The 23,840-nt window shown below is 51.5% G+C and overlaps 1 protein-coding gene across 1 annotated transcript; it reads left to right on the top strand.

Annotated features, from left to right (window-relative positions):
* The first annotated feature begins 1,405 nt into the window (after positions 1-1,405).
* On the top strand, positions 1,406-23,278 carry Faah (fatty acid amide hydrolase). The gene is made up of 15 exons (XM_075944813.1): positions 1,406-1,711; positions 11,160-11,273; positions 13,108-13,242; positions 13,435-13,568; positions 13,656-13,862; positions 14,074-14,114; positions 14,332-14,456; positions 15,695-15,820; positions 16,240-16,337; positions 17,700-17,799; positions 18,036-18,076; positions 18,899-18,938; positions 19,370-19,478; positions 20,193-20,338; positions 20,537-23,278. The coding sequence occupies exons 1-15, from the start codon at positions 1,517-1,519 to the stop codon at positions 20,663-20,665; spliced, it is 1,740 nt and encodes a 579-aa protein (XP_075800928.1). The 5' UTR covers positions 1,406-1,516; the 3' UTR covers positions 20,666-23,278.
* Positions 23,279-23,840: the final 562 nt, after the last annotated feature.

Raw genomic sequence — 23,840 nt, 5'->3', positions numbered from 1 at the left:
ATGCAACACCACACTCAGCTAAGTTACTCTAAAAATAAGAAGAGTAGTAATTTAGTTTCTTCTTAAAAAAGAAAAGAAACAGGGGCTAGATGGCTCCGCGGTTAAGAACACTAACTGTTCTTCCAGAGGACCCAAGTTCAATTCCCCAGCATCCACATGGCAGCCCACAGCTGTCTGCAACTTCAGTTCCAGGACACCCTCACCTAGACACACATTCAGGGCAAAACATCAATGCACATAAACATTTTATATATATATAATATATATATATATAAATATATATCACTCACAACTTTAATCCCAGCACACAGAAGCTAGGCAGAGACAGGTGTATCTCTGAGTTTGAGGCCAGCCTGGTTTACACAGTGAGTTTAAAAAAGAAAAGCCCGAGGCTTAAGGTGTGACCTCGCAGGTTCCTAACAGTCCTCTAAGGTACACATAATTACCACCCCTATCAGATTCAGAGGTAAAGACACCCAGGGACTCAGAGTTTCCATTTCTGAGTGCTGAGATAACCCTACCCCACAGTGCCTCACTTCCAGAGGCAGCAGTGGCCGTACTGCTTAAAGGGTAAAGCACCACTTTGAATAAGACTAGAGTCTGCATCTTCACTCAGTGTGACTCAAAAAAGTTATTTAACCCCTCTTGTCCTCAAGTTACCTCACTAAAAAAGTGAAAATAGAAGTGCCCTTCTCACAGGATGAATCACATAAAATTCTGTGAAAGCAATCTAGCCAGAATTAGGATGTGCGTGGCCCTCATATATGGCCCCCAGTGATGGGCACTAGGTCCCCAGGGAGGGCTCTGGTTCAGATGAAGTTACTGTTGTTTCCTGGGTGTGAAATCTCAGAGGGCCTTGGTCTGGGAGAGGATAACCTATGGGGATCGTCTTTGTGAAGTGGATGAGGGCACCCAGGGTAAAAGACTCAAGGTCTAGGGCGTTAGAGAAGGAGAGGCCACCTGGTGGGCGCCTCAGAACTTCTCGTGCCCAGAGGGCTAGCCCTGAGCCCAGGCGAGATGGACGACCAGCTATGCACAACGCCGTGACGCTTGGCTCTCCAGGAAAGATGCTGAGACGTTAGGGGTTATTATTAAGCTCCGCAGCACGGGGTCTGCTTAGGTGGGCCTGTTCTGGGGGCTCTGGCATGGTCGCGTTTTCTGGGAGGGAGTTGGAGCTGTGGGGTGCGCAGGGCGGAGACGCCGCCAGGGGCCTGGTCCAGGAAACCCGGTAGCCCTGGTGCTTCCTAGGGCGCACACGCGGAGCTCAGCTGCTCCGCCTCTCTTAAAACGCCAGGACGCGGGCAACGAGCCCAGCAGGCGGCCAGGCTTGACCTTGACCGTTGGCTCCGCCAGCTTTGCTCGGGGCTGCCCGGCAACGGCGCGCTCCCCGCGGGCCCGCGGTTAATCCCGCCCCTCCCTCTGGCGGAATCGCCCGTGATCCAGGCCGGGTTTTGCAGCGGAGCTGTTGGGTTGCGCGTGCTGATTCCTCTCCCGTAGCAGCGGGCTGCGAGAGATCATGGTGCTGAGCCAAGTCTGGACCACGCTGTCCGGAGTATCCGGGGTTGCCCTAGCCTGCTGCTTGTTGTTGGCGGCGGTGGTCCTGCGATGGACCGGGCGCCGGACGGCCCGGGGAGCGGCGGCCAGGGCGCGGCGGAGGCAGCGAGCCGGCCTGGAGACCATGGATAAGGCGGTGCAGCGCTTCCGGCTGCAGGTGACGGCGGGCTCCGGGGCTGGGGGTAGGAGGGCATGGGGATCACGAAGTGGACGAGGCAGCACTTGCAGCTGCCTGGACGCCAAAAGGCCGACTGGCGGGCAGCTCAGGTGTGAGCGAGCCTGGGAACAAAACCCCTCCCCGAGCTATCGCATTCCGTACACTTTCCGCGCCAGGTGCAGCGCGAGGAGAAGCGGAAAAGAAAGGGACAGGACAGGTCATGGAGTCTGGACATTGTACTGGTTTAAAGAGGAGCTTTGCTCCGCGCCAGAGAATCTCGATTATTGACTATCAACACTCTAAAAACAAAAACAGAAAGCGCTAACGTGAGACTCAGTAGGTAAACTAGTGTTCAGGACTTTGGAATCGTGATTGATGATGGCCCAGATAGCTTAAAGTTCATGTTTGTTAATTTGTGCATGAGGATCTTAAGAGAGGGGTTAAAAAAAATAGACGCCTAGGTGCACAGGGAGTTAGTGGCGAAGCCTCTCTAGAATCTAAGTCCTTCCCGGTTTCTGCCGCCGGTCTTTCATATTCATCACCTCAGAAACCTTTCTGCAAGCATCCTTCTAGCGGCTTCTCCTGCCTTGGTCATTTCAGTGTGTTCGTTTGGAGGTGTGAGAAAAGAGTTTGGGGAAAGGTTAGAGAAGGTGTCTGCAAGAGGGTGCCTTTTCTCCTGTTGTATGAAACACTGGCCCCAGCTAGAAGCCCAGATGTTGGACTCCAGGTGTGCCTATGTGCTGAAGGATGGAGGAGTTGCTGTGGGTATTTGTGGGATCTGACAGGTTGGAGAGCTCCCAGGCAATGGGGACAGTAGGAGTCAGGAAGGTGTTTCGGGACCAGTATCAGTGAAAATTGCATTTTGCAGGTGCTCAGTTACAGGTAGTGATTTTTGAGCCAGAACCGCAACGAAGCGCTTTGTGGAGCTCAAGCTCACAGCAGTGGACAGGAATTGGCAAGGGGTGGGGAGGGTGGAGTGGTAGTGGGTTTTGGATACCCAGCTTGGGCCTGAATGCGGGAAAACTGGCTGACTGTAATAGTCTGAATTTACTCCCCATCATCACCAAGCCCGGGGTATATTGTATATATTTATTGAGATAAAAGTGTCTCTGGTTCTGCCTGAAAAGCTTACCATCAGTCAGTGTTTAGAACTGTCTCATTCCAGGTTGGGAGGTTCAGATCCCACACTGGCCACCTCCTCTACCTGAGCACAGATTCTCCGCTACCTCCCCCTTTTCTCTCTGCCCATGGCCTCAGGATACTGGTGATGATCCTGGGCTAGACCTGGGGAGCCTCAGCTGCTCCTCCATGTCCTTCTGTGCAGCCAGCTGAGTTCTGCCATCTTCCAGCACAGCTTGGGGAGCAGGCACAGGAATCTGCCCACAGTTCTGCCTACAGGAAGGAATAATCTTAGCCATAAGGAATCCATTTGCCTGGGAGAGCTGGGGGTTGAGGGCTGGGAAAAGGCTGGGTCTTCTTGTATTACCCCCATTTCTTATAAAATAATTGTCCTTCAGTCTCTTCAAGAACCGAAGAATCTGTTTTGCCAAAGAATGTTTTAGGACAGAAGTTTTGGCTCTGAAATACAAAATGTGGTTTGCATATCTTCCTGGAGCCAATACCTAGCCTCAAACACCAAACTTAGCTTTTTCAGGAAGGGAAACTGGCCTTGGGGTTTCAGGGACTGGAGCCTCTGTGTTTGTTTGCTTGCTGTTTTCTTTGTGTTTTAAGCAGGGTCTCATGCTTCCCAGACTGGCTTTGAATCCCTGATTCTCCTGCCTGAGCCTCCCAAGTGCTGGCAAATACAGGCCGTACCACTACACTCTTATTCCCATGTGCTTTTTTAGCAAACAGAAAAGACGTTCATATTCCTAACATCGTCCGTGTCCCCCATACCTCTCTGTCTCGCTGACCTGACTGAGTTAGAGACCAGCTCAAGAGACTCTCCCATTTCAGCCATTTGAAGATCTAGGACTTCAGGTGTGGGCTGCCATACTTACCTAAGGGTTCTTGATGACAATAGCTTTGTTGACCTCATGGGGTGGTTAGGAGGTAGGAGCTTGGTGTAAAATCAGCCCAGCCCTGGGATCCACCCTTTTCCCTTCTTCACCCCACAGAACCCTCCTACCGGGCTCTGGCTTCCTTGAGTAATGAGAGGTGGCACCTGAGGCTGCCTCTGGAGTCTCTTCTAGTGTTTCCTCAGTCTGTCCTTGAATAGTAAGGGGCACCTGGGAAGGTAGGGTAGCAAGGGGCACCTGGGAAGGTAGAAGTAAGTGTACTTCAGTCCCTCTGGTAGATACTACACAAAGTTTACTTTGTGCCAAGGGAGACACAAGACGGCAAGGAGGGCATGGGCGCCTCTGAGTCACCGCGGTTCACACAATGGTTCCCCTTCCAGACTCTGGAGAAACTCAAGGGAGAGGTGTATGTCTGGTTACTGTCGATTGATGGAAGCTTATCAGCACCGGTCTTTCCCCTACTTCTCCCAACTGCCCCTGAGTAAGTTTTAAAAAACTTTAAAAAGAAATTATGCCAGGCGGTGGTGGTGCACACCTTTAATCCCCAGCAGTTGGGAGGCAGAGGCAGGTGGATCTCTGTGAATTTGAGGCCACCCTGGTCTACAAAGCAAGTTCCAGGACAGTCAGGACTGTTACACAGAGAAACCTTGTCTCAACAACAACAAAAAAGTTTTATGTGTATGAATGTTTGGCCTACATGTATGTTTGTGCACCATATGCTTGTCTTGTGCCTACAGAGGCCAGAGAGGGTATCAGACCCTCTGAAAATGTAATTATAGATGGTCATAGGACACCATGTGGGGCACTGGAAGAGAAGACAGTACCATTAGCTGTTGAGCCATGTCTCCAGCCCCTCTCCTGCACTGTTTCTACACTGCAGACAAGAACCAGCCCCAGGGGGCTGGAGAGATGGCTCAGAGGTTAAGAGCACTAGCTGCTCTTCCAGAGGTCCTGAGTTCAATTCCCAGCAACCACATGGTGGCTCACAAACATCTGTACTGAGATCTGGCGCCCTCTTCTGGCGTGCGGGCATACATGGAGGCAGAATGTTGTATACATAATAAATAAATAAATATTAAAAAAAAAAAAGAACCAGCCCCAATAGACTGTTGAGGCTGGAAGCATTGTCACAGGATGTGATTCCTGTCACAGGACGTGATTCTTGCTTCAGGGCCTTTGCACGTGTGTTTGGATATAATGTCTCATGCGTGCTCTTGGTAAAGCTCACTGGTCCTACAGATGCTCGCCCTTCATTCGGATCCATTGTGATTGTGTCTCCTGGCCTTTCCCAAGCCTCCCTTGCACTCTTCTTTGAAATGATTCCACCGATAAATCGAAAACACTGTTAGACTATGAGAATGTCTTGGCCGACTTTGTGAGCAAATGGAGGAGACAGCTTGAAATAGAACAGAGATAAAAATCTATGAGAGAAAAGGAGACAGTCCTAGAGTCAGAAATTAAGACGATAGATGGTTCAGGAGAGAAAGAAGCATCTGGAAGAGGAGCGGTACCTACAGGAGGCACAGTGGCTCCCTCTTGAAAAATGTCTCACTTGGTGGTGGTGGCGCATGCCTTTCAGGTGGATCTCTGTGAGTTCGAAGCCAGCCTGGTTTACAGAGCTAGTTCCAAGACAGCCAGGGCTACACAGAGAAATCCAGTCTCAAAAAACCGAAAAAGAAAAAAGAAAAAAGAAAAAGAAAAATGTCTCCACACTTGGTGGCCATACAGCTATCTGGAGATTATTTCCTGGCCCTGTGGCCTCTTTGGGGTGCAGACTTTAGTGATTTGGGAGAAGGAGGATGTCTCAACTGCCTAACGCTAGCTGAAGACTTAAAAATAGCTGTTAGCAACTGTGTCATCAACTGTCAACAGTGGAGACATTGGAAAGAATTGAAATGTGTGTGAGAATGGGGGTTGTCTTAGTCAGTGTTCTATTTCTGTAAAGAGACACTATGGCCACAGCAACTCTTTTTTTTTTTTTTTGGTTTTTTCGAGACAGGGTTTCTCTGTGGCTTTGGAGCCTGTCCTGGAACTAGCTCTTGTAGACCAGGCTGGTCTCGAACTCACAGAGATCCACCTGACTCTGCCTCCCAAGTGCTGGGATTAAAGGCGCTTATAAAGGAAACATTTAATTGGGCCTGGCTTGCAGGTTCCGAGGTTTAGTTCATTGTCAGCAGAATGGGAAGCATGGTGCTAGAGAAGGAACAGAGAGTTCTGTATCTGCATTGGCAGGCAGCAGGAAGAGAGAGACACTGGGCCTGGCTTGAGCACCTGAAATCTCAAAGCCCACCCCCAAAGCCACACCTGTCCTAACAAGACCACACCTAACAAGTGCCACTTCCTGGCAACCAAGCATTCAGATCTATGAATCTATGGGAGCCGTTCCTATTCATCCCACCATAAAATCCTTGTTCTAGATGACATTTGCAGGGATTTTTGCAGGCATCTTTAGCAAGGAGGGAGGAGATGGTGGCCAAGCTGCCAAAAGTAATTGCCTCAAATGAAACAGTGAACACATACTGTATTACAGGGTCTGTGTTCCAGGCTGACCTTGAACTTGCTATATATTTTAAAGATGACCTTAAACTTCTGATCCTCTGACCTCCACCATGCCCAGGTTTTTTGTTTTGTTTTGTTTTGGGGAGGGGGGAGCGTTTCTTTGTGTAGCCCTGCCTGTCCTTGAACTTGCTTTGTAGACCAGGTTAGCCTCAAACTCAAAGATCCCTCTGCCTCTTAAGTGCTGGGATTAAAGTCATGTGCCACCACACCATGCCTGGTTTTATGTTTTTTTAAAAAAGATTTATTTACTTTCTATGTGCATTGGTGTTTTGCATGCATGTGTGTCGGTGTGAGGATGCCAGATCCCCTGGAATTGGAGTCACAGACAGCTGTGAGCTGCATGTGGGTGCTGGGAATTGAACCCAGGTCCTCTGGAAGGATGGTCAGGGCTCTTAACTGCTGAGCCATCACTCCGGCCCCTTGTTTTGTGTCTTTGAGACAGACTTGTTTTATAGTTCTGGCTGGCCTGCAGCTCACTATGTAGACCAGGCTGGACTCAATTCATGGCAACCCTCCTGCCTCCGTCTCCCAAGTGCCAGGATTACAAGCATAAACCTCCGTGCTTGGAAAAAATACGAAGCACAGTTTGTGTTTATTGTGGGAAGGGAGAGGCAAGAGCAGGGCTTCATACAGCGTGACTGCTCTGTGGGAAAGAAGAGAATGACCATGGATAGCAGCAGTGTGGGCTTTTCCTACCCCTTTGTGCTAGTCCTCAGAAACTTCGGTTTCCTTTCAGAACAGGGTCTGGGAAGAATGGGTGAACCTTGGTGTCTCTGTGTGGTGTACACGTGTATATGCATTCATGTGTATGTGTACACATGTGTGTTCCTATGTGTGGAGGCCGGATGTCAGATATTTTTTTCTATTACTCTCCACATTGTTTTTTGAGACAGAGTCTCTTCTTGAACCTAGAGATCACCAATTCAGCAAGATAAGCTGGCTAGTGATCTTCCTGTCTCCACCTTCCTCTCACTATTTTTTACTATTTTTAATTATGTGTGTGTATATGCGTATGAGTGCAGTGCCCATAGAGGCCAATGGATTCTAGAGTTACAGGCTATGAATGCTGTAATCAAACTCAGGTCCTCTGTAAGAGCAGTATATGTTCTTTTTTTTCTTTTCAGTATATGTTCTTAACCCCTGAGCCATCTCTTCATCCCCCTAGATTTTTAAGATCATATATATATATATATATATATATATCCAACTAGGGTTATGTATTGGGAAGAGATCATGAGTCTGTGTTTTTCTTCTGTAGCTGGTTATATTAAAAGAATAAAAACCCCAAGTAAGTATTACATCATTTAACAGATTTGGGGAAGTGCTCCTTGGCATTAAGAATGGGTTCCCAGGTTGGGGCAGGTGTTGGGCGGAGCTGTGTCTGGGTGAACGGGAAGTGTGAGGGAGTGTTGATCCAAAGGTCGTCTGATAAGATCGTGGCTGGAAGCACCTTCAGGAGCTTACTCTGACTCTGAAACACGGCTCTGTAGACCAGGTTGGGCTTTGCCCTTGTATAGACCTGGCAGGAAGGATGGGTCACAGGGGCAGGACTTAGCAGGGTGGTAGTCTGGGGAGGAAAGGGTGAAGCTGGAAAGGACTTGCCTGTCTGAAGGTCCTGGGGCACGCTGAGGTGGAGCCATGTTGAAAATGTGGGAGACAGTGATTGCAGAAAGAAGGACGGAATTCACTGCATGCTCAGCTGCTCAGTTGCCTTAGGTGGAGCTTGGTGGAGGATCAGGAGGCATGGGACAGGCAGAACAGATGGGAGCTCAGAGAGCGAAAGCCAGGAGGGCAAACCCTCTCTGGCCTCAGAGGTTGAAGACAAGTACCAGAGGAACCTGGAGGAGTCACCCTTTATTCAGGTCATGGCTAAAAGGTCACCTCATCAGGTAGACTGTCCATACAACAGCATCCTCATTTCCACCAAGACTGTTTCTCTGCCATCTCGCCTTACCTCAAGCTGCCTACCAAAGTCTTGTTTGCTTGCTTAGATGTTGATTTCCCGAATGCAGGAACCTTGCGTTCTTGTTTATTTCCGTATGCATGGCCTCTCATGTGCTCCTTTGCTGACTGACTGACTGACTGAATCGCACTGGGAGCAGCAGAGAGGTGGTAGTGGGAGACCCTCCGGGCTGGTATTTCTATCGGAGACACTCTGAAGAGAGTGGCATGTGGCCTGATACCTCTGAAGACCCTGGGAGGCATGACGGACGATACAGCTATGTATTTGGATCTGGTAACAAGCGATTCTCTGGTGACCTTAGCAGGAATGGAGGATGTGTTGAGCAATGGGGTGGTAGGTAGTTCAGTGTTCACTCATTGGTCTGATTCTGAGGAGGGCCCAGGAGGGTGTTTGCAGGCAGAGCTGACCCCAGGGACCGGAAGCCTTGGAGGTCTGGCAGGTGGGTGTGCCTTAGAGCCCTCCTCCCTCAGAGAGCAATTCTTTCCCACTCTGCCCCGGTGCCGCTCTCTATCACACCCTGTTTTATTCTTTCAGTCCCTCACTATCTACTGTTCATATCTGATATGTCGTAGCTTGCTTTCTGTTGCTGTGATAAGCGGTACGACCAAAAGTGAGTTGGAGGTTTTATTCCAGCTTACAGGTTATAGCCCATCATTGAGGGAAGCCAAGGCAGGAGTTCCAGGCAAGAACTGAAGCAGAGACCTTGGGGGACGCTATGTACTAGTTTGCGTTCCATGGCTTGCTCAGCTGGCTTTCCAAGGACCACGGTCCAGGGGTGGCACTGCCTACAATCATTAATTAAGAAAATGCCCCACAGACATGCCCACAGGCTAATCCGATGGAGGTAATTCCTCCACTGAGGCTCCCTCTTCTGAGATGGCTTCAGCTTGTGTCAGCTTGACAAAGAGCTAAGCCACACAGTTACGTATTCGTTCGTGGCTCCTTCCTCGTCTTGCGTAAGCGCGTGGGGCCAGGTTCAGAGCAGGCCCTTCATACCTGTCTGGAAATGAATGTGTCAGTCATCCCCCTTTGGATGTGGTCTTCAGCCACTAACGTAGCATTTTAATGGGACTCTTGTTGATTCAATTCCCTGCCAGGGCTTGTGTGCTGTGGATGGCTGTGCTGGTGGGGGGTAGAGTATCCCTCCCTCCCTCCCTCCCTCCTTCCCTCCCTCCCTCCCTCCCTCCCTTCCTTCCAGGTTTATTTCATTTTATGTCTATGAGTGTTTTGCTTGCAGGTGTGTATGTACACCACATGCATACCTGGTACCTACAGAGGTCAAAAGAGAGCATCAGATCTCCTAGAACTAGAGTTACAGATGGCCGTGAGCCATCATGTAAGCCAATCCCAGGTCCTCCGCAAGGGCAAATACTCTTCACCACTGAGCCATCTCTCCAGCCCCACTCTTTACCTTTGTGGTTTTAAACAGAGCACTTCCTTTCTCTTAGCTTTAGTCTCTAAATCTGAACATTGGGAATGGTAGTAAGAGCTAATGAAGACATGGAGTATCATAGGCTTGGTGTTGAAAAGCCTGTAATCCAGCCAGTGGTGGTGGTGGCACACACCTTTAATCCCAGCACTCAGGAGGCAGAGGCAGGTGGATCTCTGCATTCTAAGACAGCCAGGGCTGCACAGAGAAACCCTGTCTTGAAAGCCAAAAACCAAAACAAAAACCAAACAAAAGCTTGTGATCTCATCTCCTTGGGGCTGGGGACAGGGGAGGAAGATTTTTTTTTGAGTTTTATTTTTTTTAATTTATTTATTTATTAAGGATTTCTGCCTCCTCCCCACCACCGCCTCCCATTTCCCTCCCCCTCCCCCATCAAGTCCCCCTCCCTCATCTGCTCAAAGAGCAATCAAGGTTCCCTGACCTGTGGGAAGCCCAAGGACCGCCCACCTCTATCCAGGTCTTGTAAGGTGAGCATCCAAACTGCCTAGGCTCCCCCAAAGCCAGTACGTGCAGTAGGATCAAAAACCCACTGCGATTGTTCTTGAGTTCCCATTCTTCCTCATTGTCCGCTATGTTCAGCGAGTCCAGTTTTATCCCATGCTTTTTCAGACCCAGGCCAGCTGGCCTTGGTGAGTTCCCGATAGAACATAGGGGAGGAAGATCTTGAAAGTTCAAGGTTAACCTGGTCAGGATAACTGAGACCTCTTAAAAAACAAATACAATCAGGTGTGGTGGAGCAAATCTCTAATCCTAGCACTTGAGAGAGGCAGGCAGATCTCTGAATTTGAGGCTGTCTTGGTCTACATAGTGAGACCCTATCTCAAACAAAACAAAATATACCCAAAGGATGGTGAGGGACACTATAAAAGCACTGACTTCTGAATATGTATGACATGGCTGTTAAAATCAGAACATGATTTGGACACACACAACAACAACAAATGAAAACCAAACAGAATACCATGAAGAAAGTGGGAACAGGCCTAGTTGGGAAGAAGGTCAAACGGGTGTGTGGGGGGGTGAATAAGAGAAGGTAATGGGGGATGGGAAGTGATCACAATGCATTATATAATAGTAAGAAACTGTCAGAAATAGAAGAAAAGAAAAGAAAAAATGAATAACCCCGTGAGTAGGGGTGGGGACCCAAACAAATAAAACACTCAGTGCTGCGCATGGCAGGCTTCAGGCAGCTGTGTTGGATGCTGGTCTAATGGTGCAATAATCTGTCCGGGCAACACCCTGTCCCTCATCATTTCCTGTCCAGCAGACTTCCCGAGATGACATTTGCACTGGTCTGGGACACCAAGAGCCCACCTAGGGTGGTTTCTGGTGTCAGAGCTGCAGGTGGTACTTTCTCTAGGGATATTAGCAAGTGACAGTGAGCCTGAGCTTGTTTACTGTTGAGGACTGAGTGGCAAAAGTCACCTGTGCAAGACTGATGGAATATGTTCCCCACAGAACCCTGACTTGGACTCAGAGGCACTGCTGGCCTTGCCCCTGCCCCAACTAGGACTGAAGTTACACAGTGGGGAGCTGTCCCCGGAGGCTGTGCTCTTCACCTACCTGGGAAAGGTAAGCCCTAGGCTAGCCCCTGCCTTCTTTGCACAGGCTGTGGGGAAAACCTGGCCTGGGTTGTCCTGCTCCGGATCATGGTAGAATCTCAGTGTCAGGAGCTACCAGGGAGGGAAGGAGCCAGCGTGGTGTGTGTGTGTGTGTGTGTGTGGACACTGAGCATGTTGTCTTAGCTTGAAACCTGGCTTCCAGCCCAGATTTCCCTCTCTCCCGCCTCCACCTCATTGGCCACCAAGTCTGTTCTGTTCCTTTCTGTCTCTCTCCACCCTCCCCCTTAGCCACTCTGCTGTTCACTGCTCTCTTCCCTTTGTGAGCAGCGGCAGCATCAGCATCATCATCATCATCATCAGCAGCAGCAGCAGCAGTAGTAGCTGCAGCAGCCTCGGGGCAGGTGCCCTTTTAGTTCAGCAGGCCTTGGGGTCCAGATCTTCATCCCCAGCAGCGCAGGCGGTGGAGACTTGAGACAATTAGCTCGGGGCCTGCCTTGCTTTGCACCGGTTCCCTTTCCTTGGGATTTCCCCCCTCTGTTTGCCCCTCCCAGGTCATGGATTCCATACTGCCCAGCAAGCCCTCCCCTGCCCTTGCCCTGCTGGGTGCTCCCTCTCCCTGTCTACTCACAGGCAGGGCTCGACTTTTCCCCCAGGCTCTCCCTGGGTAATCCCTGTGGATAGGGATTGTTCTTTAATTCTTTAAAAACTTTAAAGTATGTGTATCCGTGTGTGTGAGGGAGTATGTGCATGTGTGCAGATGTTCTTGGAGGCCAAAGAGGGTGTCAGGTGGCATGGAATGTGAATTAGAGGTGGCTGTGAGCCTCCTGGCATGAGTGCTGGAACCTAAGCTAGGGTTCTCTGGAAGAAGAGCAAGTTCTCTCTCACGAAGCCATCTCTCGAGCCCCACAAAAAGTGTCTTATTTGCTGGTAAGACTTAGCGCCACATGCATTCTCTTTCCCTTAAGAAGTGCTCAGGGAATATATGTAATAGCAAAAGAGGAAGACAGACTATATACATCCTGATGCATTCTGAGTGTGTTGTGTCTGTGAGCGTGACGCTGAGTAGGTGAGTATCAGTGTCAGGGCTGAGGTGGGGGATGATAGTGTTTGAAGGGACAGCATCCAAGTGGGCGGGAGAAAGTAGGCCAGTGTCACTGACAGACACTGGCCTACTCTTCCTTACCAAGCCCTCGGTGGCCCTTGCACTTCCAGTTCACAACTGAGCATTTTTGTTGCGCGTAGGCTCCTCCCTTCCTGCCTTGTGTGGCCCGGTGACTGCTGGCTGCGGTTGTGCCTGTGACCACACAACTGACTCTTTTCTCTGGTTGTCTCCCAGGAGCAGGAGAGGTCACTCTGTGTCTTCCTTCTCTACCCCTGGGACCCTAGGCCTGTGACTTGAAGGTCTAGATGTCTACTGTCAATTTGTCATTGTTTTGGGCCTAACCCTTATTTCTTTACTGAGGTCAGTCATCTGTGGGACTCAAGAGTCCCAGGGGAAAAGGGAAGCTCGACTTGGCCCAGTGTGAGCCTGCCACAGGGCAGAGGATGGAGTGCCAGGGTCTAGTCTAGCTCAGCTGACTCCCAGCATGACCTGATGTGGAGGTCTGCTCGTGTCTGCCTCCCTGGGCAGAGATAGAACTTGGAATTATGGGAGCAGCGGCCACTGGTCTTCTAGCTCATCCTCCGCTGAGTGCCTCTGAGGACAGCATCCCTCTCCCTAGCCTGGCCTGGCCCCGCGTCTCGTTCTCTAAGAGAGCCTGGGTGAAGCAGGGCGGGTACTGGGCCGGAGGTTCATCCTCTGTGCTGCTGCCTCTGAGCCGTGTTTCTGGTTACCCTTTCCCTAGGCCTGGGAAGTGAACAAGGGGACCAACTGTGTGACCTCCTATCTGACTGACTGTGAGACTCAGCTATCCCAGGCCCCACGACAGGGCCTGCTCTATGGCATCCCTGTGAGCCTCAAGGAATGCTTCAGCTACAAGGTATGCCCTCCCTGGTGTCAGCCTTCCGTACTTCCTCTGCTCTGTTTCCAGCTCTGGGGGCTTAAAGGATGCTTTAGGTCCAGAAACCTCGGACTTGGGCTGGCCAGTGTGTTGGTGGTGGGAGTGTCCCTGAGCTGCTGAAGGGTCCTGTCTCCACCATGGTGTCTTCTTTATACCCATCTCTCCCCGAAGGGCCAAGACTCCACGCTGGGCTTGAGTCTGAATGAGGGGGTGCCATCGGAGGGTGACAGTGTGGTGGTGCAGGTGCTGAAGCTGCAGGGCGCCGTACCCTTCGTGCACACCAATGTCCCCCAGTCCATGTTAAGGTTGGTTCTTAGGAGCTGGCTGAAGTGGGAGTAGACAGAGGAGAGTTGTCGACATGGCCTGAGCTAACTCTTTGCTGCTTCCTCCAGTTTTGACTGCAGTAACCCGCTTTTTGGCCAGACTCTGAACCCATGGAAGTCCTCCAAGAGCCCAGGTGGTTCCTCGGGGGGTGAGGGGGCTCTCATTGGATCTGGGGGCTCCCCTCTGGGCTTAGGCACCGATATTGGAGGCAGCATCCGTTTCCCTTCTTCCTTCTGCGGCATCTGTGGCCTCAAGCCTACCGGGAACCGCCTCAGGTACGGTGGGCACGGACCTTTCAAACCCCCTCATGCATGCATGACCCAGGAGTGATTTACTAGCCAGTATTTGTAAGGGTGCGGGAGGGGGTGAATATCACCGGCTGTGCATGGTTTCTCTGCCAGTGCTGGGGGTTCAGAGCTGGGGCGTGGGCTTGGGTGAGGATAGAGTGGCCGCTGCTTGTTTCCAACATCTTGTGTTTCTGACCAGCAAGAGTGGCCTGAAGGGCTGTGTCTATGGACAGACAGCAGGTGAGTGGGGCCTGGGACACTCTTGGAGCCCTGGGGGGGGTCATCTTGATCTGCCTTCACCCCCGTTTTGCCTGTGGGCAATATCTGATTGCCAGGCTAATTCCCACTGTCCCTTCTCACTCTTACTCTGGAGCCGTAGGCCAGTCCTTACTCAGACCCAGAGCTCCTTAGGGGCCAAGTGACGCCTCTTCCTTCCCTTTCTTTCCCTTCCCTACAGTGCAGCTTTCTGTTGGCCCCATGGCCCGGGATGTGGAAAGCCTGGCATTATGCCTGAAAGCCCTACTGTGTGAGGACCTGTTCCGCTTGGACCCCACCGTTCCCCCCTTGCCCTTCAGAGAGGAGGTGAGCGGGGGTGGAGGTGGGCAAGGGAAGTGACTCTAGAACCCAGGCAATGCGGGAGGGATTGACTGGAAAACCCTTTCCTGTGGCAAGGGTGGGCCTGGGGCAGCTGCTACTCCAGATTTGGCCACCAGGTGGTGCCCGTGCCTGCGTTTAGAACCTCTGGGGTTTTAGCCTGTGTGGCTGAGGACGACTAGTTGGGTTCAGAGACTCCTCAGAAAGAAACTGGACCTGGGTTGGATTTGCTCTTAGGAAATAGCAGCGTTTCTTGCAGTATTCCTGCCCGTATCCCCAGTAAATAGGCTCCGTGGCAAGTAGACTGAATGAGCTGAGAGCCGTGTGAAGTGTCGTCTTCCCAAATATTGATCCGAAGGGACTGAACAGCTTAACTCCCTGAAGCTGGGGAGCCCGCTTCTTAGTGCCTGAGAGGGAAGGGCAAGGTGGGGCCTGCCTAGGTGGATCTTTCAATCTGGAGTTGGGCTAGATGTGATAGTTAGGGATGGGGCTGGGGAAGGGGGATACAGAAAGAGGAGGAGCTTGAGGGAGAGACCCAGAGTCTTGGTGAGCTGGGGAGAAGCAGGGAACCAGGAGAACCGTGGAGGTTGTCTGTACAGAGCTTTTGGGGGTGGTCACAGTGGAAGGCATGCAGACACAAGCAGTGTGTCATGTCTACTATGGGATGCAAGCTCCACTTCCAGCAGTCCAGCCTTTCTTTCTCCCATGCTGGCCTCTCCCCTGTCTCTGTGAAGCTGCCTTGAAGAGCTGAGGGTCCCCAGGCAGGAGAGTGCCGTCGGTACTTTTAGGAGTTGGGTGGATGGGAAGGACAGTGTGGGGTAGGCTTTTCCTTCTTAACAGACAGATTCAGACATCTAGCCTGAACCCCTTCTGAGAGGGGAGGGGAGAGGTGGGAGGCCCCTGTCTGGAGGTCTGGACTAGTTCTCACAGAGCGAGGGCAGCTAACAGAACTTCAGCTCAGAGGACAGGATGCATGGGCTTCAGTCTTTGGGTAGCCCTAGTTCCCTCTTAGGACTCTGGGAACCCTAGTTCCTGCTCTGAGTCACCATGAAGGCATCTTGTGAAAGGGTTAGAAGTGAAGGGATTTGGTGGTACTGAAGGGGAAAACATGTTAGGGGGGATTCAGCTTGTAACGTCGTAGCTGTGGTTGACTGAGAGACCTGTCTCTAAGCATCCTGCGTGGGCCATTCTCTTCGCTCAGGCTTATCTCTGATGTTTGCTTCTAGGTCTACAGAAGCTCTAGACCCCTGCGGGTGGGCTACTATGAAACTGACAACTATACCATGCCTAGCCCAGCCATGAGGAGGGCCGTGCTGGAGACCAAGCGGAGTCTCGAGGCTGCTGGCCACACGGTATGGCATCTCCTCTCCTCCAGGGGAGCCTTCCTGATACCCATGGACCTCCCAGGCCCCTTCATTCTCTGTTATTTAGCCATCTGGGATGAGAGTTTTGGCTCTCTGAGACCAGTGCAAAGATGACCGGGGTGGGAGGACCGGGATAAGTAGTGGATGGAGGGCTTAGCCTGTGCTGGGCGATGTCTGAGCGATGATGTACCACCCCCTAAAGAGTCCCAGGGACCTGGGACTGTGGGCCAGTGGGTGTTGGTTGATTATCCTGAGACAGCTTCATGTGTGGCTCCAGTCTTCTCCTGATGTCATGGGTCAGTAAGGCTGACTTTGTGATCATGTGGCACAGATCGTCCACATGGCCCCTGGGGTAGCATATGAGTTACGGGAACCGAAGGCTGTAATATACCCTTCAATCCCTGCAGCTGGTTCCCTTCTTGCCAAACAACATACCCTACGCTCTGGAGGTCCTGTCCGCAGGTGGGCTGTTCAGTGACGGTGGCCGCACTTTCCTCCAGAACTTGTGAGTGCTGTTGGGCTTCAGGATGTAGGGTGGAATCAGAACAATGTGCAGAGAGGCTGGGCTCAGTGGTTAGGAGCACGGGACATTCTTTCAGATGATCCAGATTCAATTCCCAGCACTCACGTGGCAGCTCACTTCTGTCTGTAACTCCAGTTCCAGGGCATCTGGTGCCCTTTCCTGGCCTCTGCAGGCACCAGACACACACAGTGCACAGATATACATGCAGGCAAACACTTAGATGCATAAAATAATACAATAAATTAAAAACATGTGCAGACCCAGGGCGAGCAGCTGGGCCCTGTGACCATCCCCTGGACAGGCCTTTGCAGCACACATGGAAGATCTGGGCTTCTGGGCAGGGACCATGTTGTCCTAGCTGTGCAAGTTGAGCCTGGAGAAACTCACTAGAGACCATGGAAGGGTGACAGTGTAACGGGAGGCTTTTTTTTTTTTTTTTTTTTTTCTAGACAGGGTTTCTCTGTAGCTTTGAAGCCTGTCCTGGAACTAGCTCTTGTAGACCACCAGTCTGGCCTCGAACTCACAAAGATCCGCCTGCCTCTGCCTACCAAGTGCTGGGATTAAAGGCATACATCACCACCGCCCGGCCTTCCCTGCTGTTTGTTAAGGAAAGGGGTTGAGTATGGGCACCAACCTTTCCTGAGCCAATTCTTTCTTTTCAACCCTCAATTTCCCTTTTTCTGAGTTGGCATGTGGAACAGACTCACTTAAGAGGCTTGCCAGAGAGCAGTTCCTGCCAGCTGTTTGCAGAGGCCTGAGACAGGTATCTCCTGGAGACATTCTGACTGAGCTGGCCAAGGCAACAAACCTGCTCCTTGGTCTCACTGTAGCTCAGCTTAGGCCCTGCAGCCTTGCTCAGTCAACGGCTCAGTCTGTCGTATGTCACTATGCCAGCTCACCCTCCCCCACCAGCAACTTCCCAGCAGCTAAATATTGCCGAGGCATCAGTAGAAAGGTACTGTCTCTCAATCCAGCCAAGAATGAGATATTCCTAGGTTTCTTCGAGCTTTTGAACCAGACGAGGAAAAGCTTCCTGGGCAGCCTGTCATGTAGCCCCATTTCTAAATGTAGACTGGCATCAGTGCTAAACAGAAAATGCCTAGGGAGACATTTCCCTCAGTCCTTGGTGACCCTAGGGCTGCCTCCCGGTCCCTACTAGGGGTGGGTATCCCAGCGAACAGCAGAAACAGTGTGCGTTGGAAAGAGGTCAAGTATGACTAAATACCACAGGAGCTGGGTGAGGCAGGAGGTGGGCTGGGCCACTGAGTCCACAGGACTGCAGTCATCAGGGAGGGAGGAGGGGAGGGGGAGCGGAGCACCTCACCTAGGCCTTTTGTCTTCCAGCAAAGGCGACTTTGTGGATCCCTGCTTGGGGGACCTGATCCTAATTCTGAAGATACCAGGGTGGTTGAAAACACTGCTGAGCTTCCTGCTGAAGCCTCTGGTGAGAGCTCCAGGCATCCAAGGACGCAGCCTCTGGGCCCCCATCCTATGATGTTCGTGGCCTCTAGGTGTGGCCAGGCATGGCCTCGTCTCTCTCCTGACTGTTCTCTTCCCTGTCCCTCGGTCTTTAGCAAACTTGTTTGTCAAAAGGGGTGTGACCCTGACCTGGGAGGTGGGAGGACATGGAAGAGGTGGCATAGAGGACCAGTCACTGACCCTGTGTCTGTTCTGGTACAGTTTCCTCGACTGGCAACCTTTCTCAAGAGCATGCAGCCTCGGTGAGAACTTTTCCTATACCCTGATGCCTGCCCCTGTGTTTCCCCAGCTGGTCTTGTCTGCATCCAGGTGGTTTTGACTGGAATGCCTCTGGGGGAAATAAGTCCTAAAGTTGAGGTGTCTAGGCAGAGAGCTCGACTTGGGACCATCGAGGGCCCCCCCCCGATCCTGTCTTAGGAGGGTCCTGGATCCTCAGGAGGACAAGGGCCTGAGTGCAGAGCAGGACAGGCTAGATAGACGGAAGCATAGAGAAACAGACCAGAAAGGTTAGCCTGAGCTGGGGTGGTCTGGGGACTGTGGGTACCAGGGGAAAATGGGAAAGGCTTTTAGGAATCTGAACTGAACTGTCCTGGACCTGGTCCTGCCCACTCCTTGGTGGCTAGGTCTTCAAAATCAGGACATGAGCCAGCTCGTTTCCAGTATGACATCTGTGGACTTACTCCTCTCACCTCTAGGTATTGAGGACCTTTGATAGCCCTACCCTCTCTTGTAGGCCAAGAGTCATGAGGAATCAGGTCTGGTCTAATGCTGTCTTGGCTGTGAAGCCATTAAACCATCCAGCTGTAGCCCTTGAGATCCTGGATATTTCTATCTAGACAGCAGGGCCTTGATTTCCCCTCTCAGAGATCCCCTGGGGTTGAGTGAGATCTAGAAGGGGCGAGAGCAGGGCATATGAAGTTGATGCTGATGCTGATATGTTGTTGATGCTGCTGCTGCTAAGATGTTGATGCTGATATGATGTTGATGTTGATGCTGCTTATGATATGATATTGATGCTGATGGCTGTCTCTGTGTTGGCTGGTGACCTCACTCTGTCTGTCCAGGTCGGCTGGACAGCTGTGGGAACTGCAGCATGAGATTGAGGTAAGGTCTGAGTCCTGGGGAGTAGGAGGGTGCAATTGCTCAAGGCATCTATCAGTGGCATCTCTGACAGCTATTGTCACTGGGGCCCTGGGGTGGCCTGCCACTTCTTCCTCTCTAGAGACTGTGGCTTGGGCCCTTTTGTGATGTGCATTTGCCCAGTGCCTGTCCGGGAGTCTGAGTCATAGGGCCTCTGTCCTGAGCCCCTCTTTGTTCCTCTTGGACTATCCATGTTAGTAAGCGCCAAAATACTTTGGCAGAAAGTATTTTGTCCCTGGTATTGTTTATACCATCAAGGGGTAGCTCTTCTGGTCTCATGGTGGTTCAGTTCAGATCCAGATGTTAGGGCCAGTGCCCTCTCGGTGTCCATCAGACATCCTGGGGTACCTTGGGTCTCTCTGAGTGCCTCCCCCAGTGTGTTCGTGTCCCTTCAGATGTACCGGAATTCTGTGATTGCCCAGTGGAAAGCTATGAACTTGGATGTGCTGCTGACCCCCATGCTGGGCCCTGCTTTGGATCTGAACGCATCAGGCAGAGCCACAGGTGAGGCCTACTGCCCTTCCCTCAGTACTCTCATTTCTCCCTCCCCACTGAGGTCAGCCCTGTGAGCTCTGGTGCTGTGGGTAGAAAAGGAAGAGTTCTGGGGGACACCCCCTCTGTGGAGGAGCATCTTGCTCCTCACTTGGACCTCACTAGCTTGTTGGCTAAAGAGATGGAAGATGGCCGGGCGGTGGTGGCGCATGCCTTTAATCCCAGTACTCAGGAGGCAGAAGCAGGCAGATCTCTGTGAGTTCAAGGCCAGACTGGTCTATAAGAGCTAGTTCCAGGACAGGCTCCAAAGTTACAGAGAAATCCTGTCTCCAAAAACCAGGGGGTGGGGGAAGATGCGTGGAATGCTGGGAGTGGATGAGTTGTCTGTTCTGAACACTATTCCTGTAGGAGGTCTCCTTGAAGAGCCTGTAGTTTGGGGAGGTGGTGTTTGAATCTAGGGGTTGTTTAAGCCGAGAAGATAGGACCAGCATTCCAGGTCAGGGAATAGGGGAAGCTGCATGGGAAAAGGCACGGGGCAAGTGTCAGGGAGTCTTGCTGGCTTCTATGCTTTGCCACAGACCTCAGGCCTGGGAAAGGGGGTTTTGTGTGACTCTACAATCAAAGTGCCATCTTATGTGCGGGATGAGGATGGGTCACTTAGGCCCAGAGAGGACAGTTGGCCCTGCAGGTGGCAGGGATTGCTACAGCCAGCGTCTTGTATTCCAGGGGCTATCAGCTACACCATGCTCTACAACTGCCTAGACTTCCCTGCGGGGGTGGTGCCTGTCACCACTGTGACTGCTGAGGACGATGCCCAGATGGAACACTACAGAGGCTACTTTGGGGATATCTGGGACTCTACACTGAAGAAGGTAAAGCCTGCCCAGCCCCTAGCTCACGGCTGCCCAGACCCCGCTGCTGTAGAGGACAGAGGCCTAGCACTTGCAGGCCTGGCCAGCCTTCCTCAGAATAGCCCTGTGCCTGCCGCTAGCCCTCCCCGCAGAGTACGTGTTTCCTGGACCTGGGGTGTGATCCCGTTTCTCCCATCCTGATGTCTGTATCCCCTGTAGGCCATGAAGAAGAGTGTAGGCCTGCCGGTGGCCGTACAGTGTGTGGCCCTGCCCTGGCAGGAAGAGTTGTGCCTGCGCTTCATGAGGGAGGTGGAGCAGCTGATGGCCCCTGAAAAGCAGCCGTCCTGAGGGTCATCACCTGCCCAGCTCTGGAGGACCTGAACCTACGAACTCTGTAGCCCTGTCTAGTCAGGATACTACCACCTGTGAGGAAATGCCGAGCCCAGGGAAGAGGCATCCACCTGCCCTCCCTGGACCCTGCAGAAGCACAGGAAACCACCCCCCCCCCAACACACACAACCAAGTTTGGACCTTGCTCCCTTCTCTGGTCCTCTTTCCATCCTGATCCCCTACTTCATGTGGCAGCCAGCAGGAATGGCCTGAGCCAAGGGTCACCAACAGTGAAACAGCAATGCATTATGTATTTTCTGGGTGTTTCTGTTAGGGTTCTGGGAACCAGAGCCTGCTGAGAGGGCTGGCCTGAACCTCTAGAGCCAGCTGCAATCCTGTCATTCTCCTGCTTCCAAACCTTCCCGATGTCACCACCCACAAGATGGACAAACGGGCATGTTCTCGGCACTTGACCTTGTCTTTTCCTTTTTTGTTGGGATTCGGCCCAGCTTTGATGGACACTGCCCCTGGTCTTCCTCCACTCCCTCCACCTCTGCTGACATGCCGCCTTTTTTTTTTTACCTCTCCTCTTAGGTACTTTGAAGCCCATCACACATGCCCCCTTTTTGGTTCCAGGAAACCTGTCGTTCCTCTGGGCCCCAGAGGGTGTGGGATCTTTATTCCCAGTCTGTCCTGTAGGTGGAGTGGACATCGGTGGAGGGTTGTCTTCCCTGAGGATACCAGCTCTCCTCAATGTCTCCTAGTACAGACAGCACAGGGCACCAGAGAAAGCAGCTGGGTTGGGCTGCAGGGAGCCAGGTGGGCACACCTGGCCCTGAGCTGGCATTGTTGGGAAGAAGAGCCACCTGCCTGGGAGGAATAAAACAAGGCACTCTGTGTTGGTTACCACTGCTGACCAAGGCCTGGAAGGAAGTCTTCCTGGAAAAGGAGGGGGTGTACTGAGCCTAGAAAGTTCTCAGAGGCTGAGTTAAGAAATGAGAACATGGGGGCTGGAGAGATGGCTCAGTGGTTAAGAGCACTGGCTGTTCTTCCAGAGGACCCCGGTTCAATTTCCAAAGCACACATATCACCCACCCTCCCTCCCAGTGTCTCCATGATGTCTCTTTTCTTTCTTTCCCTGTCCCTAAATTCCTCTTCCTCCTCCTTACTCTCCCTTCCCAGAAGTCCCACCTATACCTTCTTCCTCACTATTGACTGTTCAGCTTTTTATTAGACCAATCAGGTGCCTTAGGCAGGCAAGGTAAAACAGCAACACATCTTTACATACAAATGGGACATCTTTTAGGGTCATCTGTGACATTTCCCTTCTGCAAACCATCTTCTGTTGTGCATCCACATGATGCAATTTCTTTTACTGTTTATTATTATAAAACTCGGGGACAAATATAATAGCCTGAGACAGTCACCGCGGCTGCAAACACCTGCCACTGTTTGCCTCGTGCTCCAAAAGGGCTGCACAGCCTCTTCTCCGGGGGCCACCTCTCAAACCAAATGCTCTATCCAATCAACAGACCACAGCTTAAACGAAATTCCCATAACATCCACAAATCTGAACACCGGACCAAGGAAGGGAGGGGCATGTCACTCTGGATACCTGCCAGGGAACCCCTGTAGAGATAGCCATGTAGTCAAGCCATGAGCATCCCAGCCAGATCTGTCTCCAGTCTGTGTTTTGTTAGCTTGCCAGTCTTGGCCAGGCTTCTAAAGTCTCCTACACAGATTGGACTGGTGACCTAGGATACCTTAAGTGAGTAAGACCACTTTTGGTCAGAGCTTTGTAAGGTTTATCCTTGTATGCACAGCCCCCGCTATGGTGCCTAGTGCTCAGTGAATGGTCAGAGAAGGCTTGTTGGAGGAATGGCACAGTTGTTACGGGGGAATCCATTTTGGCACCTCTTGGTTACTTCTCTCATTCATAATAGGGAATTTTCCAGTTTGTCCCTGACCTTTTACCTTTGTCTCGCATACTTTCTTCACTTTGATTCATGACCACAAGGACAAATATTTCCTTGTCCATGTTCAACCTAGAGCTTTCTTTTGGTCTAGAGAGCTGCATGTATGAACTTCCCCACCCCTCAGCCCCTGCACTCCTTCCGTTCATACCATAAACACATTGGGTTCCTCCCACCGTGTGCTCAGGGTGATCAGACAGAAGCAGCCCCTGCTCGAATGGTGTTTTCATGCTACCAGAAACTGTGTAACTGCACAGTGTGTCCCCAGTGCTATAGAGCAGGTCCGGGTATGATGACATCAAGCGCTATCTACCTGGCCTGCCACGTGTGTGTGAGTAGGTGTGCCAGGGAGTACTTCCTGTGTTAATTGACATCTGAGCTGAAAAGCGCACTGTCACGGGAGCCAGGGAATGCGTGTCTCAAGAACGGTGGTGTCAACTTAAATGCCGTTGACGTGACGGGATGAGGACAGGTAAGGGTAGGGATGGCGAACTCCACCCTCATCACTGAATTATCGTTGAATGCCTACTGTGTGTCAGATACTTTGCAAAAGGCTGACAAGGTCCTGGCTTTTAAGGAACCCACTTTCTAGGGAGGGTACATGCAAATAAGTACATAAATAAAACAATTTCTGCTCATAAGTGTAAATAAATAAAAAGGCTTGGCACGGTCACGGGGCTTTCAGCCCAAGGAAAGAGGAAGTAACAAGGTCCAGGTGTCCTGGGGTATGATGCGGCTGTCAAATGGCCTTGAAAAGGGACCTGAGGGCATCAGCAGATGGCACTGAAGGTGGAAAGGGGTGAAGATAAAAAGGCAGAAGGATGGAGCACAGAGCTCTGGAGGTGCCTTGAAGATGATTTGGCATCTGTTTTGGGGTGACTTGAGGGCTCAGACATAATGGTGTCACCCGTAAACCTGACTACTTCTCCTGACTTCTGGTGTTGAGGGTAGTCATCATTCCCTTGGTGACAGTGACTAGTGGCCTCACTGACTAGCTTATGCGTGGCCATGCCTCCCCCCGAAACAGACTGTATTGAAGCATCAAGAACAGTAGGGTTCCTAGCGCAAGTCCCCTCTGTCCTGCTTCCGACTCTCATAGCCTTCTCTGCTTCTCTCTCCCCATCCTCACTGATGGGAAACCCAGCAGATACAGAGACCGGATTGCCAGGATCCTAGCTGCCTGATCAGTCCTCGCTTTCTTGGGTCATCTTCCCTAGGGA

The sequence above is a fragment of the Microtus pennsylvanicus genome, chromosome 13, assembly GCF_037038515.1.
Source record: "Microtus pennsylvanicus isolate mMicPen1 chromosome 13, mMicPen1.hap1, whole genome shotgun sequence".
Taxonomy (NCBI): Eukaryota; Metazoa; Chordata; class Mammalia; order Rodentia; family Cricetidae; genus Microtus; species Microtus pennsylvanicus.
Note: the sequence above shows the minus strand (reverse complement) of the source record. Positions and strands in the feature narration are given on the sequence as shown.